The sequence below is a fragment of the Larus michahellis genome, chromosome 2 (genome assembly GCF_964199755.1).
Source record: "Larus michahellis chromosome 2, bLarMic1.1, whole genome shotgun sequence".
NCBI classification, from domain to species: Eukaryota; Metazoa; Chordata; class Aves; order Charadriiformes; family Laridae; genus Larus; species Larus michahellis.
The window spans coordinates 169,831,319-169,847,670 of record NC_133897.1 but is presented as its reverse complement, the minus strand read 5'-3'; the positions used below and the strand labels follow the sequence as shown (position 1 = coordinate 169,847,670).

The following is a 16,352-nucleotide window of genomic DNA, read 5'->3' as shown; positions in this document are numbered from 1 at the left end:
GGGGTGCCCCCCATCCGTGGGGTGCCCCCCATCCGTGGGGTCCTCCCCCTCCTGGGGGTCGCCGTAGCCGCCCCCGCCGGGGGTCTGCAGGCAGAAGACGTCCTGCGTGGGGAGAAGAGGTGGCGTCGGGGGGCTGTGGGGCGCCGTGGGGGGATGTGGGGTGCTGTGGGGGGATGTGGGTCCCGTCCCCCCCTGCCCCCCCCCATCCCTGCTCACCCCCGGCTCCGCGGGGGGCTGGGGCCCAGGTTGATGGTGCCATGGGGTGCTATGGGGTGCTATGGGGCGCCGTGGGGCGCTATGGGGAGCTATGGGGAGCTGTGGGTCCCATCCCCCCGTCCCCGCTCACTCCCAGCTCCACGTTCCTGGGGCCCAGGTTGATGGTGCCATGGGGCGCCATGGGGTGCCATGGGGTGCTACGGGGTGCTATGGGGAGCTGTGGGGCGCTATGGGGTGCCATGGGGCGCTATGGGGCGCTATGGGGCGCTATGGGGCGCTCACCCCCGGCTCCACGGGCACCACGTTCCTGGGGCCCAGGTTGATGGTGCCATGGGGCGCCATGGGGTGCCATGGGGTGCTACGGGGTGCTATGGGGAGCTGTGGGGTGCCATGGGGCGCTATGGGGCGCTATGGGGCGCTATGGGGCGCTATGGGGCGCTCACCCCCGGCTCCACGGGCACCACGTTCCTGGGGCCCAGGTTGATGGTGCGCCCGTCCCACCGCAGCAGCAGGTTGAGGCCCGGGGCCCCGGGGCTGCCCCCTAAGTGCGAGAGGGGGGGTCAGGGGGGGGCGGGGGGGCCTCAGGGGGGGTCTTGGGGGGGGGCTGGGGGGGCCATGGGGGGCAATGGGGGGGACGATGGCGGGCGATGGGGGGCCATGGGGGGCGGTGGGTGGCCATGGGGGGCTATAGGTGGCCATGGTGGCCACGGAGGGCTACGGGTGGCTCTGGGTGGCCTTGTTGGGCTGTGGTGGCCATGGGGGGCTGTGGGTGGCCCTGGTGGCCATGGTGGGCTACAGGTGGCCCTGGTGGCCGTGGTGGCTGTGGTGGGCTGTGGGTGGCCACAGTGGGCTATGGGTGGCCCTGGTGGCCATGGTGGCCATGGTGGCCATGGTGGGCTCTGGGTGGCCGCGGTGGGCTGTGGGTGGCCATGGTGGCCTGTGGTGGCCATGGGGGGCTGTGGGTGGCCGTGGTGGGCTGTGGGTGGCTCTGGTGGCCGTGGTGGGCTCTGGGTGGCCATGGTGGCCTGTGGATGGCCGTGGTGGGCTGTGGGTGGCCGTGGTGGCCATGTTGGGCTGTGGTGGCCATGTTGGGCTGTGGGTGGCCATGGGGGGCTGTGGGTGGCCATGTTGGGCTGTGGGTGGCCGTGGTGGCCATGTTGGGCTGTGGTGGCCATGGGGGGCTGTGGGTGGCCATGTTGGGCTGTGGTGGGCTGTGGGTGGCCATGGTGGGCTGTGGGTGGCCATGGTGGCCATGGTGGCCATGTTGGGCTGTGGGTGGCCATGTTGGGCTGTGGTGGGCTGTGGGTGGCCATGGGGGGCTGTGGGTGGCCATGTTGGGCTGTGGTGGGCTGTGGGTGGCCCTGGTGGCCATGGGGGGCTGTGGGTGGCCATGTTGGGCTGTGGGTGGCCATGGGGGGCTGTGGGTGGCCATGTTGGGCTGTGGTGGGCTGTGGGTGGCCATGGGGGGCTGTGGGTGGCCCTGGTGGCCATGTTGGGCTGTGGGTGGCCATGTTGGGCTGTGGTGGCCATGTTGGGCTGTGGGTGGCCGTGGTGGGCTGTGGTGGGCTGTGGGTGGCCCTGGTGGCCATGTTGTGCTGTGGTGGCCGCGGTGGCCGCGGTGGCGGGGGGCACTCACCGCGCAGGCCGTAGGGGCGGGTGACGCGGCGGTCGCAGAGCAGGGCCAGCAGCGTGGGCTGGCGGAACTGCAGCTCCCGCCGCACCCCCCGGCCCCCCCGCCACCGCCCCGGCCCCCCCCGAGCCCCCCCGCAGCTCGAAGCGCCGCAGCACCACCGGGTACCTGGGGGCACGGGGGGGGGGGGTCAGGGCGGCACCGCCGACCCCCCCCCGGCACCGCCGACCCCCCCCAGAACCACTGACCCCCCCTGGCATCACTGACCCCCCCCAGAACCACCGACCCCCCCCAGAACCACTGACCCCCCCCCGGCACCACCGACCCCCCCCAGAACCACCGACCCCCCCCCGGCATCACTGACCCCCCCCCAGAACCACCGACCCCCCCCCCGGCACCACCGACCCCCCCCCCAGAACCACCGACCCCCCCCCGGCAACACCGACCCCCCCCCCAGAACCACTGACCCCCCCCGGCACCACCGACCCCCCCCCAGAACCACTGACCCCCCCCCAGAACCACCGACCCCCCCCGGCACCACCGACCCCCCCCAGAACCACCGACCCCCCCAGAACCACTGACCCCCCCCCGGCATCACTGACCCCCCCCCAGAACCACTGACCCCCCCCCGGCACCGCCGACCCCCCCCAGAACCACCGACCCCCCCCCCACATCACTGACCCCCCCCCAGAACCACCGACCCCCCCAGAACCACTGACCCCCCCCCGGCATCACTGACCCCCCCCAGAACCACTGACCCCCCCTGGCACCACCGACCCCCCCCCCGGCACCCCCCACCCCCCCAACTCCTCCTGTGCCCCCCGACCCCTGTGTCGTCCCCCCCCGACCCCCCCTGACCCCCCTGATCCCTCTGACCCCTATGACACCCCTCCCCCTGTGACCCCCCCTGACCCCCCCCAGCCCCCTGTGACCCCCCCAGCCCCCTCTGACCCCCCCGACCCCTGTGACCCCCCGACCCCTGTGACCCCCCCTGACCCCTGTGACCCCCCCTGACCCCTCTGACCCCCCCGACCCCTCTGACCCCCCCAGCCCCCTGTGACCCCCCGGCCCCTGTGACCCCCCCTGACCCCTCTGACCCCCCCGACCCCTGTGACTCCCCGCCCCCTGTGACCCCCCCTGACCCCTGTGACCCCCCCTGACCCCTCCCACCCCCCCCAGCCCCCTCTGACCCGCCCTGACCCCTGTGACCCCCCCTGACCCCCCCGCCCCCCCCAGCCCCTGTGACCCCCCGGCCCCTGTGACCCCCCCTGACCCCTCTGACCCCCCCTGACCCCCTGTGACCCCCCCTGACCCCCCCGCCCCCCCCAGCCCCCTGTGACCCCCCGCCCCCTGTGACCCCCCCTGACCCCTGTGACCCCCCGGCCCCTGTGACCCCCGGCCCCTGTGACCCCCCCTGACCCCCCCGCCCCCCCCAGCCCCCTGTGACCCCCCGCCCCCTGTGACCCCCCCTGACCCCTGTGACTCCCCCTGACTCCTCTGACCCCCCGACCCCTGTGACCCCCCCCTGACCCCCCCGCCCCCCCCAGCCCCCTGTGACCCCCCCAGCCCCCTCTGGCCCCCGGCCCCTGTGACCCCCCGGCCCCTGTGACCCCCCCGCCCCCCCCGACCCCCGGCCCCTGTGACCCCCCGACCCCTGTGACCCCCCCCGACCCCCCCGACCCCCGGCCCCTGTGACCCCCCGACCCCTGTGACCCCCCCTGCCCCCCCCGCCCCCCCAGCCCCCTGTGACCCCCCGACCCCTGTGACCCCCCCTGACCCCTGTGACCCCCCGGCCCCTGTGACCCCCCCTGACCCCCCAGCCCCTGTGACCCCCCGGCCCCTCTGACACCCCCTGACCCCCCCGCCCCCCCAGCCCCCTGTGACCCCCCCTGACCCCTGTGACCCCCCGCGCCCCCCCCGCGCCCCCGGCCCCTGTGACCCCCCCCGACCCCCCCGCGCCCCCCAGCCCCCTCTGACCCCCCGCCCCCTGTGACCCCCCCTGACCCCTGTGACCCCCCCCGCCCCCCCCGCGCCCCCGGCCCACCGCAGCTCGAGCAGCTCGGGGTCGGTGATGCGGGTGTTGGTCATGTGCGTGTGCACCCCGCTGCGCCCGTGCCAGTGGGGGCCGGCCCCCGCGCCCCCCGCCACCGTCTCGTAGTACCCCCCCCGCGCCGAGCCGAACGTCACGTTGTTCATGCAGCCCTGGGGGGGGGACACACGGGGGGGTACAGCCCCACCCCCCCCCCGGGCACGGCCACCCCCGGCACCCGCCATCCCCGACCCCCGGCACCCCCCACCCCCGGCACCCCCCCCCGGGACCCCCAGCACCCCCAACCCCTGGGACCCCCAACTCACAGCCCCCCCAGCACCCCGGGACCCCCAACCCCCGGGACCCCCCAACCCCTGGGACCCCCAGCATCCCCGACCCCTGGGACCCCCAACTCACAGCCCCCCCAGCACCCCAGGACCCCCAACCCCTGGGACCCCCAACTCACAGACCCCCCAGCACCCCGGGACCCCCAACCCCTGGGACCCCCAACTCACAGCCCCCCCAGCACCCCAGGACCCCCAACCCCTGGGACCCCCCAACCCCCGGGACCCCCAGCATCCCCGACCCCCGGGACCCCCAACCCCTGGGACCCCCAGCATCCCCGACCCCCGGCACCCCCCAACCCCTGGGACCCCCAACCCCTGGGACCCCCAACTCACAGCCCCCCCAGCACCCCGTGACCCCCAACCCCTGGGACCCCCCAACCCCTGGGACTGTCAGCACCCCGAACCCCCAGCACCCCCGACCCCCGGGACCCCCGAGCCCTGGGACACCCTCCCCCCCGGGACCCCCAGCACCCCCAACCCCCGGGACCCCCCACCCCTGGGACCCCCAACCCCTGGGACCCCCAGCATCCCCGACCCCCGGCACCCCCCGACCCCTGGGACCCCCGGGACCCCCGACCCCCAGGACCCCCGACCCCTGGGGCCCCCGGGACCCCCAACTCCTGGGACCCCCAGCACCCCCGACCCCCAGGACCTCCAACCCCCGGGACGCCCGGCCCCCAGCACCCCCCAACCCCCAGGACCCCCGACCCCTGGGACCCCCAGCACCCCCGACCCCCGGGACCCCCGACCCCTGGGACCCCTGACCCCTGGGACCCCCCACCCCCGGGACCCCCGACCCCCAGGACCCCCGACCACTGGGACCCCCAGCACCCCCCAACTCCTGGGACCCCCAGCACCCCCGACCCCCGGGACCTCCAACCCCCGGGACGCCCGGCCCCCAGCATCCCCCAACCCCCAGCACCCCCGACCCCCAGGACCCCCAACTGACAGCCCCCCCAGCACTCCAGGACCCCGACCCCAGCACCCCCAGCACCCCAACCCCCAGAACCCCTGACCCCCAGGACCCCCGACCCCCGGGACCCCCGACCTCTGGGACCCCCAACTCACAGCCCCCCCAGCACCCCAACCCCCAGCACCCCCCGACCCCCAGGACCCCCCAACCCCTGGGACCCCCAGCATCCCTGACCCCCGGGACCCCCGACCCCCAGCACCCACAACTCACAGCCCCCCCAGCACCCCAACCCCCAGAACCCCCGACCCCCAGCACCCCAGACCCCTGAGACCCCCAGGACCCCCAACCCTCAGCACCCCGGACCCCTGGGACCCCCAGAACCCCTGACCCCCGGCACCCCAGACCCCTGAGACTCCTGGAACCCCCAACCCTTGCCACCCTGGACCCCTGAGACCCCCAACCCCTGGCACTCTGGACCCCTGAGACCCCCAACTACCAGCACTCTGGACCCCTGGAACCCCCAGGACCCCCAACCCCGGGCACCCCAGACCCCTGGGACCCCCAGGACCCCCAACCCTCAGCACCCCGGACCCCTGGGACCCCCAGAACCCCTGACCCCCAGCACCCCAGACCCCTGAGACTCCTGGAACCCCCAACCCTTGCCACCCTGGACCCCTGAGACCCCCAACCCCCAGCACTCTGGACCCCTGAGACCCCCAGGACCCCCAACCCTCGGCACCCTGGACCCCTGGGACCCCCAACTACCAGCACTCTGGACCCCTGGAACCCCCAGGACCCCCAACCCCTGGCACCCCGGACCCCTGGGACTCCCAGGACCCCTGACCCCCGGCACCCCGGACCCCTGAGACCCCCAGGACCCCCAACCCTCAGCACCCTGGACCCCTGGGACCCCCAGGACCCCCAAGCCCTGTCACTCTGGACCCCTGGGACCCCCAGGACCCCTGACCCCCAGCACCCCAGACCCCTGAGACCCCCAGGACCCCCAACCCTCAGCACCCTGGACCCCTTGGGACCCCCAGAACCCCTGACCCCCAGCACCCCGGACCCCTTGGGACCCCCAGGACCCCTGACCCCCATCACCTCGGATCCCTGAGACTCCCAGGACCCCCAACCCCTGGGACCCCCAGGACCCTCGGGACCCCCAACCCCTGTCACTCTGGACCCCTGGGACTCCCAGGACCCCTAACCCCCGGCACCCCGGACCCCTGAGACCCCCAGGACCCCCAACCCTCAGCACCCTGGACCCCTGGGACCCCCAACTACGAGCACTCTGGACCCCTGGAACCCCCAGGACCCCCAGCCCCTGGTACCCTGCACCCCTGGGACCCCCAGGACCCCAGACCCCCGGCACCCCAGACCCCTGAGACCCCCAGGACCCCCAACCCCTGGGACCCCCAGGACCCCCAGGACCCCCAGGACCCCCAAGCCCTGTCACTCTGGACCCCTGGGACCCCCAGGACCCCTGACCCCCAGCACCCCAGACCCCCAGGACCCCCAGGACCCCCAACCCTCAGCACCCTGAACCCCTGGGACCCCCAGGACCCCCAAGGCCTGGCACCCCAGACCCCTGGCACCCCCGGACCCCCCCCCCCCCGTGGCCGTGCCCCCCAGGAGCCCACCTGGGAGGCGGCGCAGACGCCGAAGGCCCGCAGGATGACGTCCACCACGCGCTGGGAGGTCAGGACGTTGCCCCCCACCACGGCGGCCTCGGGCGAGGGGTCCAGGATGGAGCCCTTGGGGATGACCACCCGCACGGGGGCCAGGCAGCCCTGGGGGGGGGACACCCCGGCTGTCAGACACCCCCCCACACCCCCTCCCCGGCTCCTGCCCCACACCCTGGGGGCTGGGGGGCAGCCGCTGCCCCATGGACGCCCCCCACCCCCCCCCCGGCAGCTTCGACCCATGGCTCCTCTGCCCCCCGGGGGGGGGGGGGGGCACCCCGAGACCCCCAGGGGTCCCAGGACCCCCCAGCCCAGGGGAACAGGGTCTCAGGACCCCCCCCTCAATGGATTGGGGTCCCAGGACCCCCCAGCACAAGGGAACAGGGTCTCAGGACCCCCCCACCCAAGGGATTGGTGTCCCAGGACCCCCCCCAGGACAAGGGAACAGGGTCTCAGGACCCCCCCCTCAAGGGATTGGGGTCCCAGGACCCCCCCAGCACAAGGGAACAGGGTCTCAGGACCGCCCCCCCCCCAAAAGGGATTGGGGTCCTGGGACCCCCCCCCAGCACAAGGCAAGAGGGTCTCCGCACACACACCCCCCCACCCAAGGGATTGGGGTCCTGGGACCCCCCCCAGCACAAGGGAACAGGGTCTCAGGACCCCCCCACCCAAGGGATTGGGGTCCCGGGACCCCCCCGGCCTCCACCCCAGGGGAACACAATCCCAGACACCCCCCACCCAAGGGGATGGGGGTCCCAGGACCCCCCCAGCACAGGGTATTAGGGTCCTGGGACCCCCCCACCCAAGGGATCAGGGTCCCAGGACCCCCCCACCCCCCACCCCAGGGGATCGGGGGCCCAGGACCCCCCCAGCCCATGGGAACAGGGTCTCGGGACCCCCCCACTGAAGAGGATGGGGGTCCCAGGACCCCCCCACCCTGGAAGATCAGGGTCCCAGACACCCGCCACCCCAGGGGAACGACTCCCACAGCCGGGGGGGTGGTCCCACAGCCGGGGGGGTTCATCAGTGGGGGGGTCCCACATCCCCAGGGGTCCCCCATCCAGGGGGTCCCCCAGGCCGGGGTTCACCCATGGCAGGGGGGAGTCCCACATCCAGGGGGGTCCCACATCTGGGGGGGGTCCCACATCCCAAGGGGTCCCACAGCCAGGGGGTCCCCCATCCAGGGGGTCCCACATCCAGGGGGTCCCACATCTGGGGGGGTCCCACATCTGGGGGGGTCCCACATCCCAAGGGGTCCCACATCTGGGGGTCCCCCATCCCAGGGTTCACCCATGGCGAGGGGGGGTCCCACATCCAGGGGGGTCCCACATCTGGGGGGGGTCCCACATCCCAAGGGGTCCCACATCCAGGGGGGTCCCACATCCCAAGGGGTCCCACATCTGGGGGGTCCCCCAGCCCGGGGTTCACCCATCCGGGGGGGGTCCCACATCTGGGGGGGGTCCCACATCCCAAGGGGTCCCACATCTGGGGGGTCCCCCAGCCCAGGGTTCACCCATGGCGAGGGGGGGTCCCACATCCAGGGGGGTCCCACATCCCAAGGGGTCCCACATCTGGGGGGTCCCCCAGCCCGGGGTTCACCCATCCGGGGGGGGTCCCACATCTGGGGGGGGTCCCACATCCCAAGGGGTCCCACATCTGGGGGTCCCCCAGCCCGGGGTTCACCCATCCGGGGGGGGTCCCACATCCAGGGGGTCCCACATCCCAAGGGGTCCCACATCTGGGGGGTCCCCCAGCCCGGGGTTCACCCATCCGGGGGGGTCCCACATCCAGGGGGGTCCCACATCTGGGGGGGTCCCCCATCCCAGGGTTCACCCATGGCGAGGGGGGGTCCCACATCTGGGGGGGGTCCCACATCACATCCCAAGGGGTCCCACAGCCGGGGGGGTCCCACATCCAGGGGGTCCCCCAGGCGCAGGGGGTGCCCCAGGCCGGGGTTGCCCCCCGGGGGGGTTCCCCAGGCGGGGGGGCGGTGGGGGGGCCCCGGGGGGGCCGCACCTGGTTGAGGGGGATGTCCTGCCCCACCAGGCAGCGCAGGCAGTAGATGAGGGCCGAGAGCGTGATGGCGCGGGGCGCGTTGCAGTTCCCGTACACCTCCGGGCCCGAGCCCGAGAAGTCGAACACGGCGCTGCCCTGGGGGGGGGGACACACACACCCGGGGGTGGCACCGCGACACCCCCCCGCCGGGAACCCCCCCAACCCACCGCGGGGGCTGGGGGGATACTGGGAGCGGGGGAGCGGGGGTGGTACTGGGGGCCAGGGGGGGTACTGGGACTGGGGGGGATACCGGGAGTGGGGGGAGGATACTGGGACTGGGGGGGATACTGGGACCGGGGGGGGGGGTACTGGGAGCTGGGGGGGGATACTGGGAGTGGGGGGGAGGGTGGTACTGGGGGCCGGGGGGGGATACTGGGGACTGGGGGGGATACTGGGAGCAGGGGGGTGGATACTGGGACTGGGGGGATACTGGGACCGGGGGAGGGGGGGTGGTACTGGGGGCCGGGGGAGGGGATACTGGGAGTGGGGTGGGGGGATACGGGAACCGACTGGGAGCGGGGCGGGGGGGGGTACTGGGACCAGGGGGGGATACTGGGACCGGGGGAGCGGGGGTGGTACTGGGGGCCGGGGGGGGTACTGGGACTGGGGGGGATACTGGGAGCGGGGGGGGGGGGTACTGGGAGCTGGGGGGGGATACTGGGAGTGGGGGGGAGGGTGGTACTGGAGGCCGGGGGGGGATACTGGGGACTGGGGGGGGATACTGGGACCAGGGGCGGGGATACTGGGACTGGGGGGATACTGGGACCGGGGGAGGGGGGGTGGTACTGGGGGCCGGGGGAGGGGATACTGGGAGTGGGGTGGGGGGATACGGGAACCGACTGGGAGCGGGGCGGGGGGCGGTACTGGGACCAGGGGGGGATACTGGGGACAGGGCGGATAGTGGGAGTGGGGCGGGGGGGTACTGGGACCAGGGGGGGATACTGGGACCGGGGGAGTGGATGGTACTGGGGGCCGGGGGGGGATACTGGGGCCGGGGGGGGTTACTGGGAGCGGGGGGGGGATATTGGGACTGGGGGGGGTACTGGGACCAGGGGAGGTACTGGGACCAGGGGAGGGGGGGTGGTACTGGGGGCCGGGGGGGGATACTGGGAACGGGGGGGATACTGGGACTGGGGGAGGGGGGTGGTACTGGGGGCCGGGGGAGGGGATACTGGGAGTGGGGTGGGGGGATACGGGAACCGACTGGGAGCGGGGCGGGGGGCGGTACTGGGACCAGGGGGGGATACTGGGGACAGGGCGGATAGTGGGAGTGGGGCGGGGGGGTACTGGGACCAGGGGGGGATACTGGGACTGGGGGAGTGGATGGTACTGGGGGCCGGGGGGGATACTGGGGATGGGGGGGGTTACTGGGAGCAGGGCGGGGGGATACTGGGACTAGGGGGGATACTGGGACCAGGGGAGGGGGGGGTGGTACTGGGGGCCAGGGGGGGATACTGGGGAGCAGGGGGGGATACTGGGAGCAGGGGGGGGGATACTGGGACTGGGGGGGATACTGGGACCGGGGGAGGGGGGGTGGTACTGGGGGCCGGGGGGGTATACTGGGGACGGGGGGGTTACTGGGAGCAGGGGAGGGGGGATGGTACTGGGGGCCAGGGGGGGAAACTGGGGCCGGGGGGGATACTGGGAGCGGGGGGGGGGGTACTGGAACCGGGGGGGGATACTGGGACTAGGGGGGATGCTGGGACCAGGGGAGGGGGGGTGGTACTGGGGGCCAGGGGGGCATACTTGGGACGGGGGGGGTTACTGGGAGCAGGGGGGGGATACTGGGACTGGGGGGGATACTGGGACCAGGGGAGGGGGGGGTGGTACTGGCGGCCAGGGGGGGATACTGGGGAGCAGGGGGGATACTGGGAGCAGGGCGGGGGGGTACTGGAACCGGGGGGGATACTGGGACTCGGGGGGATACTGGGACCAGGGAAGGGGGGGTGGTACTGGGGGCCGGGGGGGGATACTGGGGCCAGGGGGGGTTACTGGGAGCGGGGGGGGGGTACTGGGAGCTGGGGCGGGGGGGGATACTGGGACCAGGGGAGGGGGGGTGGTACTGGGGGCCGGGGGGGATACTAGGAGTGGGGCGGGGGGGTACTGGGGGCCGGGGGGGGATACTGGGGACTGGGGGGGATACTGGGACCAGGGAAGGGGGGGTGGTACTGGGGGCCGGGGGGGATACTGGGAGTGGGGCAGGGGGGTACTGGGACCAGGGGGGGATACTGGGGACAGGGGGTATACTGGGAGCAGGGGGGGGATACTGGGACTGGGGGGGATACTGGGAACAGGGGAGGGGGGGGTGGTACTGGGGGCCAGGGGGGGATACTGGGGACGGGGGGGATACTGGGAGCGGGGCGGTGGGGTACTGGAACCGACTGGGAGTGGGGCAGGGGGGTACTGGAACCGGGGGGGATACTGGGGACTAGAGGGGGTACTGGGAGCAGGGGAGGGGGGTGTGGTACTGGTGGCCAGGGGGGGATACTGGGGACGGGGGGGGTACTGGGAGCAGGGCAGGGGGGTACTGGGACCGGGGGGGGATACTGGGACTCGGGGGGATACTGGGACTGGGGGGAGACCTGGGACCGGTGGGGGGATACTGGGACTGGGGGGGGATACTGGGACTGGGGGGATACTGGGACCGGGGGGGGGATACTGGGAGTGGGGGGGGATACTGGGACCAGGGGGGGGAATACTGGGACTTGGGGGGGGATACTGGGACTGGGGGGAGACCTGGGACCAGGGGGGGGATACTGGGACTGGGGGCGGATACTGGGACGGGAGGGGGGTGTCTCCAGCATCTGGGAATGGGGGGGGATCCTGGGACTGAGGTGGGGGGAGGGTCTCCCGCACCCTGTGTGTCCCCCCCCGCCCCCCCCTCACCTCCTGGGGGTCCACCTGCACCCGCAGCCGGATGGGCGAGCCGTCGTCCATGAAGTCCTCGGCCTCCACCGCGGTGCCCCAGCGGGCGGCGAAGCCCTTCAGCATCTCCCTCACCGCCACCTCCGCGTTGGCCTGGGGGCGGGGGGGTGTCCGTGGGGGGCGGGGGGGGGGTTGCTGGGGGGTGGGGGGTCCATGGATCTGTGGGGGGGGGGTCCTCACCCACCTGGATGTGGGCCATGTAGGCCTGGACGACGGGCAGCCCGTGGAGGCGGATGAGCTCGGTGACCAGCTGGATGCCCTTCTGGTTGGCGGCCACCTGGGCTCGCAGGTCCGAGAGATTGTCCGGCAGGTTGCGGCTCCCGCTGCACCCCGGCACCCGGCCCGGCGCCAGCAGGGCCTCCCGCACCGCTGCGGGCAACGGGTGAGACGCGCGGGGGCCGTGGGAGCCCGGCCCGCCGTGTCCCCGCCGTCCCCAACGCACCAACGCCACGTCCCCGCCGTCACCACCACGTCCCCACCACGTCCCTGCCATCCCCACCACATCAACGCCATCCCCACCACGTCCCCACCATCCCCACCACGTCCCCACCACGTCAACGCCATGTCCCCACCATCACCACCACGTCCCCACCATCACCACCACGTCCCCACCACGTCCCTGCCATCCCCACCACATCAACGCCATCCCCACCATGTCCCCACCATCCTGACCGCGTCCCCACCACATCAACGCCACGTCCCCACCATCACCACCACGTCCCCACCACATCAACGCCACGTCCCCACTGTCACCACCACGTCCCCACCACGTCCCTGCCATCCCCACCACGTCCCCACCACATCAACGCCACATCCCCACCGTCACCACCACGTCCCCACCACGTCCCTGCCATCCCCACCACGTCCCCACCACATCAACGCCACGTCCCCGCCGTCACCACCACGTCCCCACCATCCCCACCGCATCCCCACCACATCAACACCATGTCCCCACCATCACCACCACGTCCCCACCACGTCCCTGCCATCCCCACCACATCAACGCCATCCCCACCGTGTCCCCACCATCCCGACCGCGTCCCCACCACGTCAACGCTATGTCCCCACCATCACCACCATGTCCCCACCACGTCCCTGCCGTCCCCACCACATCCCTGCCATCCCCACCACATCAACGCCATCCCCACCATGTCCCCACCATCCCGACCGCGTCCCCACCACGTCAACACCATGTCCCCACCATCCCCACCATGTCCTCACCATCCCCACCGCATCCCCACCACATCAACACCACGTCCCCACCATCACCACCACATCCCCGCCATGTCCCCACCATCACCACCACATCCCCGCCATGTCCCCACCATCACCACCACGTCTCCACCATCCCCACCATGTCCCCACCATCCCCACCACACCAACACCATGTCCCTGCCGTCCCCACCACATCAACACCACATCCCCGCTGTCACCACCATGTTCCTGCCATCCCCACCATGTCCCTGCCATCTCCATTGCGTCCCCATCGCGTCCCCACCATCCACACCATGTCCCCACCATCACCACCATGTCCCCACCACGTCCCTGCCATCCCCACCACATCCCCACCATCCCCACCGCGTCCCCACCACATCAACGCCATGTCCCCACCATCACCACCACGTCCCCACCATGTCCCCACCACGTCCCCACCATGTCCCCGCCATCCCCACCACATCCCTGCCATCCCCACCGAGTCCTCACCATGTCCCCGCCATCCCCACCACATCCCTGCCATCCCCACCGAGTCCTCACCACGTCCCCACCATCCCCACCATGTCACCACCAGGTTCCCACCATCCCCACTGTGTCCCTGCCATCCCCACCACGTCCCACCATCCCCACCGTGTCACCACAACCGCCACCACGTCCCCAGTGTCCCTGCCACCCCCAGCATGTCCCCACCATCCCCACCGTGTCCCCTCCATCCCCACCACGTCCCCACCATCCCTGCCATCCCCAACACGTCCTTGATGTCCTCACTGCCCCCACTGTGTCCCCACCACGTCCCCACCATCCACCACATCCCCACCACCCCCAACACGTCCTTGACGTCCCCAATGTCCCCTCCATCCCCACCACGTCCCCACCATCTCTGCCATCCCCAACACATCCCCGATGTCCCCACTGTGTCCCCTCCATCCCCACCACGTCCCCACCATCCACCACGTCCCCACCATCCCTGCCATCCCCAACACGTCCCTGACGTCCCCAATGTCCCCTCCATCCCCAACACATCCCCACCGTCTCTGCCATCCCCAACACATCCCCGATGTCCCCACTGTGTCCCCTCCATCCCCACCACGTTTCCTCCATCCCCACCACGTCCCCACCATCCACCACGTCCCCACCATCCTTGCCATCCCCAACACGTCCCTGACGTCCCCAATGTCCCCACTGTGTCCCCTCCATCCCCACCACGTCCCCACCATCCACCACGTCCCCACCATCCCTGCCATCCCCAACACGTCCCTGACGACCCCAATGTCCCCACTGTGTCCCCTCCGTCCCCACCACGTCCCCACCATCCCTGCCATCCCCGAGACATCCCCGCCGTCCCCGCCGTCCCCACCGTGTCCCCAGGACCCCCGCCGTCCCCCCGCAGACTCACCCTCCTCCTGGAAGACGCCGTCCTTCACCAGCTTGAAGGAGACGAAGACGGCCCCCTCCTCCTGCAGCGTCTTGGAGTGGGGGGGCATGGAGCCGGGGGTGATGCCCCCGATGTCGGCGTGGTGCCCGCGGCTGGCCACGAAGAAGACGGGCTTGGGGACACCCGGCCAGAAGACCTGGAGGGGGGGCCGGGGAACGGGCACGGGGACGACCAGCGCTGAGATGGTGTCCTGGGGTGGGTTCTTCCCCCCGTAACGGGGGTCCCGCACCCCACGGCGGTGGCGGGGGGGGGGGGAGGAGGGGGTGGCGTCCCGCACTCACGGGGGTGATGACGGTGAGGTCGGGCAGGTGGCTGCCCCCCGCGCAGGGGTGGTTGCTCAGGATGACGTCCCCCTCCCGCAGGTCCTCACCCAGGTTGCGGATCTGAGGCGGCACCGGGGAGGGATGAGCAGGTCCCCCGGGGGGGGGAGGGTGTCCCCGAAACCCACCCCAAAACCCACCCGCCCCAAGCCCTACCTGGAACTGGACGGTCTCCTGCATGGCGCCCAGGTGGACGGGGATGTGGGGGGCGTTGGAGACCAGCCCCCCGTCCGGCCCGAAGAGCGCGCAGGAGAAGTCCAGCCGCTCCTTGATGTTGGTGGAGATGGCCGTCCGCTGCAGGATCCGGCCCATCTGCTCTGCGGGGCCGGGGGACACACACACGCGCACACACGCACGCACGGGAGACCCTCAGGACCCCCCCCAAACGCCAACCCACCACCCCCCCCCACAGAGCCCCACACAGCCCCCCCCTCCCCGCCCCCAACCTGCGATGCTCATGAAGCGGTGGGAGAAGATGGAGAGCTGGACGGCGTCGAGCTGGGGGCTGACGGGGCGCGGGGCGCCCGAGCCCACCGCGATGCAGACGTCGCCCAAGGGGGTGAGGCTGGCGGTGCAGCCCGGCTCCACCACGATGGTGCTGCCGGAGGCACCGGCAGATGGAGGGGCGCGGGGCTCCACGGGGTCCCCACCAGCTCCTCGGGGCCCCACCAGATCCCTGGGGTCCTTCTGGCTCCCCGGGGTCCCACCAGTTCCCCAGGGTCCCACCAGCTCCTCGGGGTCCCCACCAGCTCCCCAGGATCTCACCGGCTCCCCAGGGTCCCCACCATCTCCCCGGGGTTCCACCAGTTCCTCAGGGTCCCACCATCTCATCAGGGTCCCCACCAGCTCCACGGGGTCCCCACCAGCTCTTCCGGGTCCCACCAGATCCCTGGGGTCCTTCTGGCTCCCCAGGGTCCCACCAGTTCCCCGGGGTCCCACCAGCTCCTCAGGGTCCCACCATCTCATCAGGGTCCCCACCAGCTCCCCAGGGTTCCACCAGTTCCTCAGGGTCCCACCGTCTCATCAGGGTCCCCACCAGCTCCTCCGGGTCCCACCAGCTCCTCGGGGTCCCACCAGATCCCTGGGGTCCTTCTGGCTCCCCAGGGTCCCACCAGTTCCCCAGGGTCCCACCAGCTCCTCAGGGTCCCCACCATCTCATCAGGGTCCCCACCATCTCCCCGGGGTCCCACTATCTCCACAGGGTCCCCACCAGCCCACTGGGGTTCCCACCAGCTCCCCAGGATTTCACCAGCTCCCCAGGGTCCCCACCATCTCCCCGGGGTTCCACCAGTTCCCCAGGGTCCCACCATCTCACCAGGGTCCCCACCAGCCCACTGGGGTTCCCACCAGCTCCCCAGGATCTCACCAGCTCCCCAGGGTCCCCACCATCTCCCCGGGGTTCCACCAGTTCCCCAGGGTCCCACCATCTCATCAGGGTCCCCACCAGCTCCTCAGGGTCCCGCCAGCCCATCAGGGTACCCACCAGATCCCTGGGGTCCATCTGGCTCCCCAAGGTCCCGCCAGCCCCCTGGGGTCCTTCTGACTCTCCGGGGTCCCCACCAACTCCTCAGGGTCCCCACCAGCC

At 72.7% G+C, this 16,352-nt stretch overlaps 1 protein-coding gene across 1 annotated transcript in view; it reads right to left on the bottom strand.

Moving 5' to 3' along the window:
• The window catches only part of OPLAH (5-oxoprolinase, ATP-hydrolysing), a 32,477-nt gene that overhangs the window by 2,487 nt on the left and 13,638 nt on the right, over positions 1–16,352 (bottom strand). The window contains 13 exon segments of the mRNA XM_074578087.1: positions 7–102; positions 660–757; positions 1,853–1,961; positions 1,963–2,014; positions 3,891–4,048; positions 6,776–6,925; positions 8,834–8,968; positions 11,759–11,890; positions 11,982–12,166; positions 14,409–14,583; positions 14,729–14,830; positions 14,924–15,084; positions 15,214–15,365. Of these exon segments, the coding sequence (XP_074434188.1) occupies positions 7–102; positions 660–757; positions 1,853–1,961; positions 1,963–2,014; positions 3,891–4,048; positions 6,776–6,925; positions 8,834–8,968; positions 11,759–11,890; positions 11,982–12,166; positions 14,409–14,583; positions 14,729–14,830; positions 14,924–15,084; positions 15,214–15,365 (1,705 nt within the window).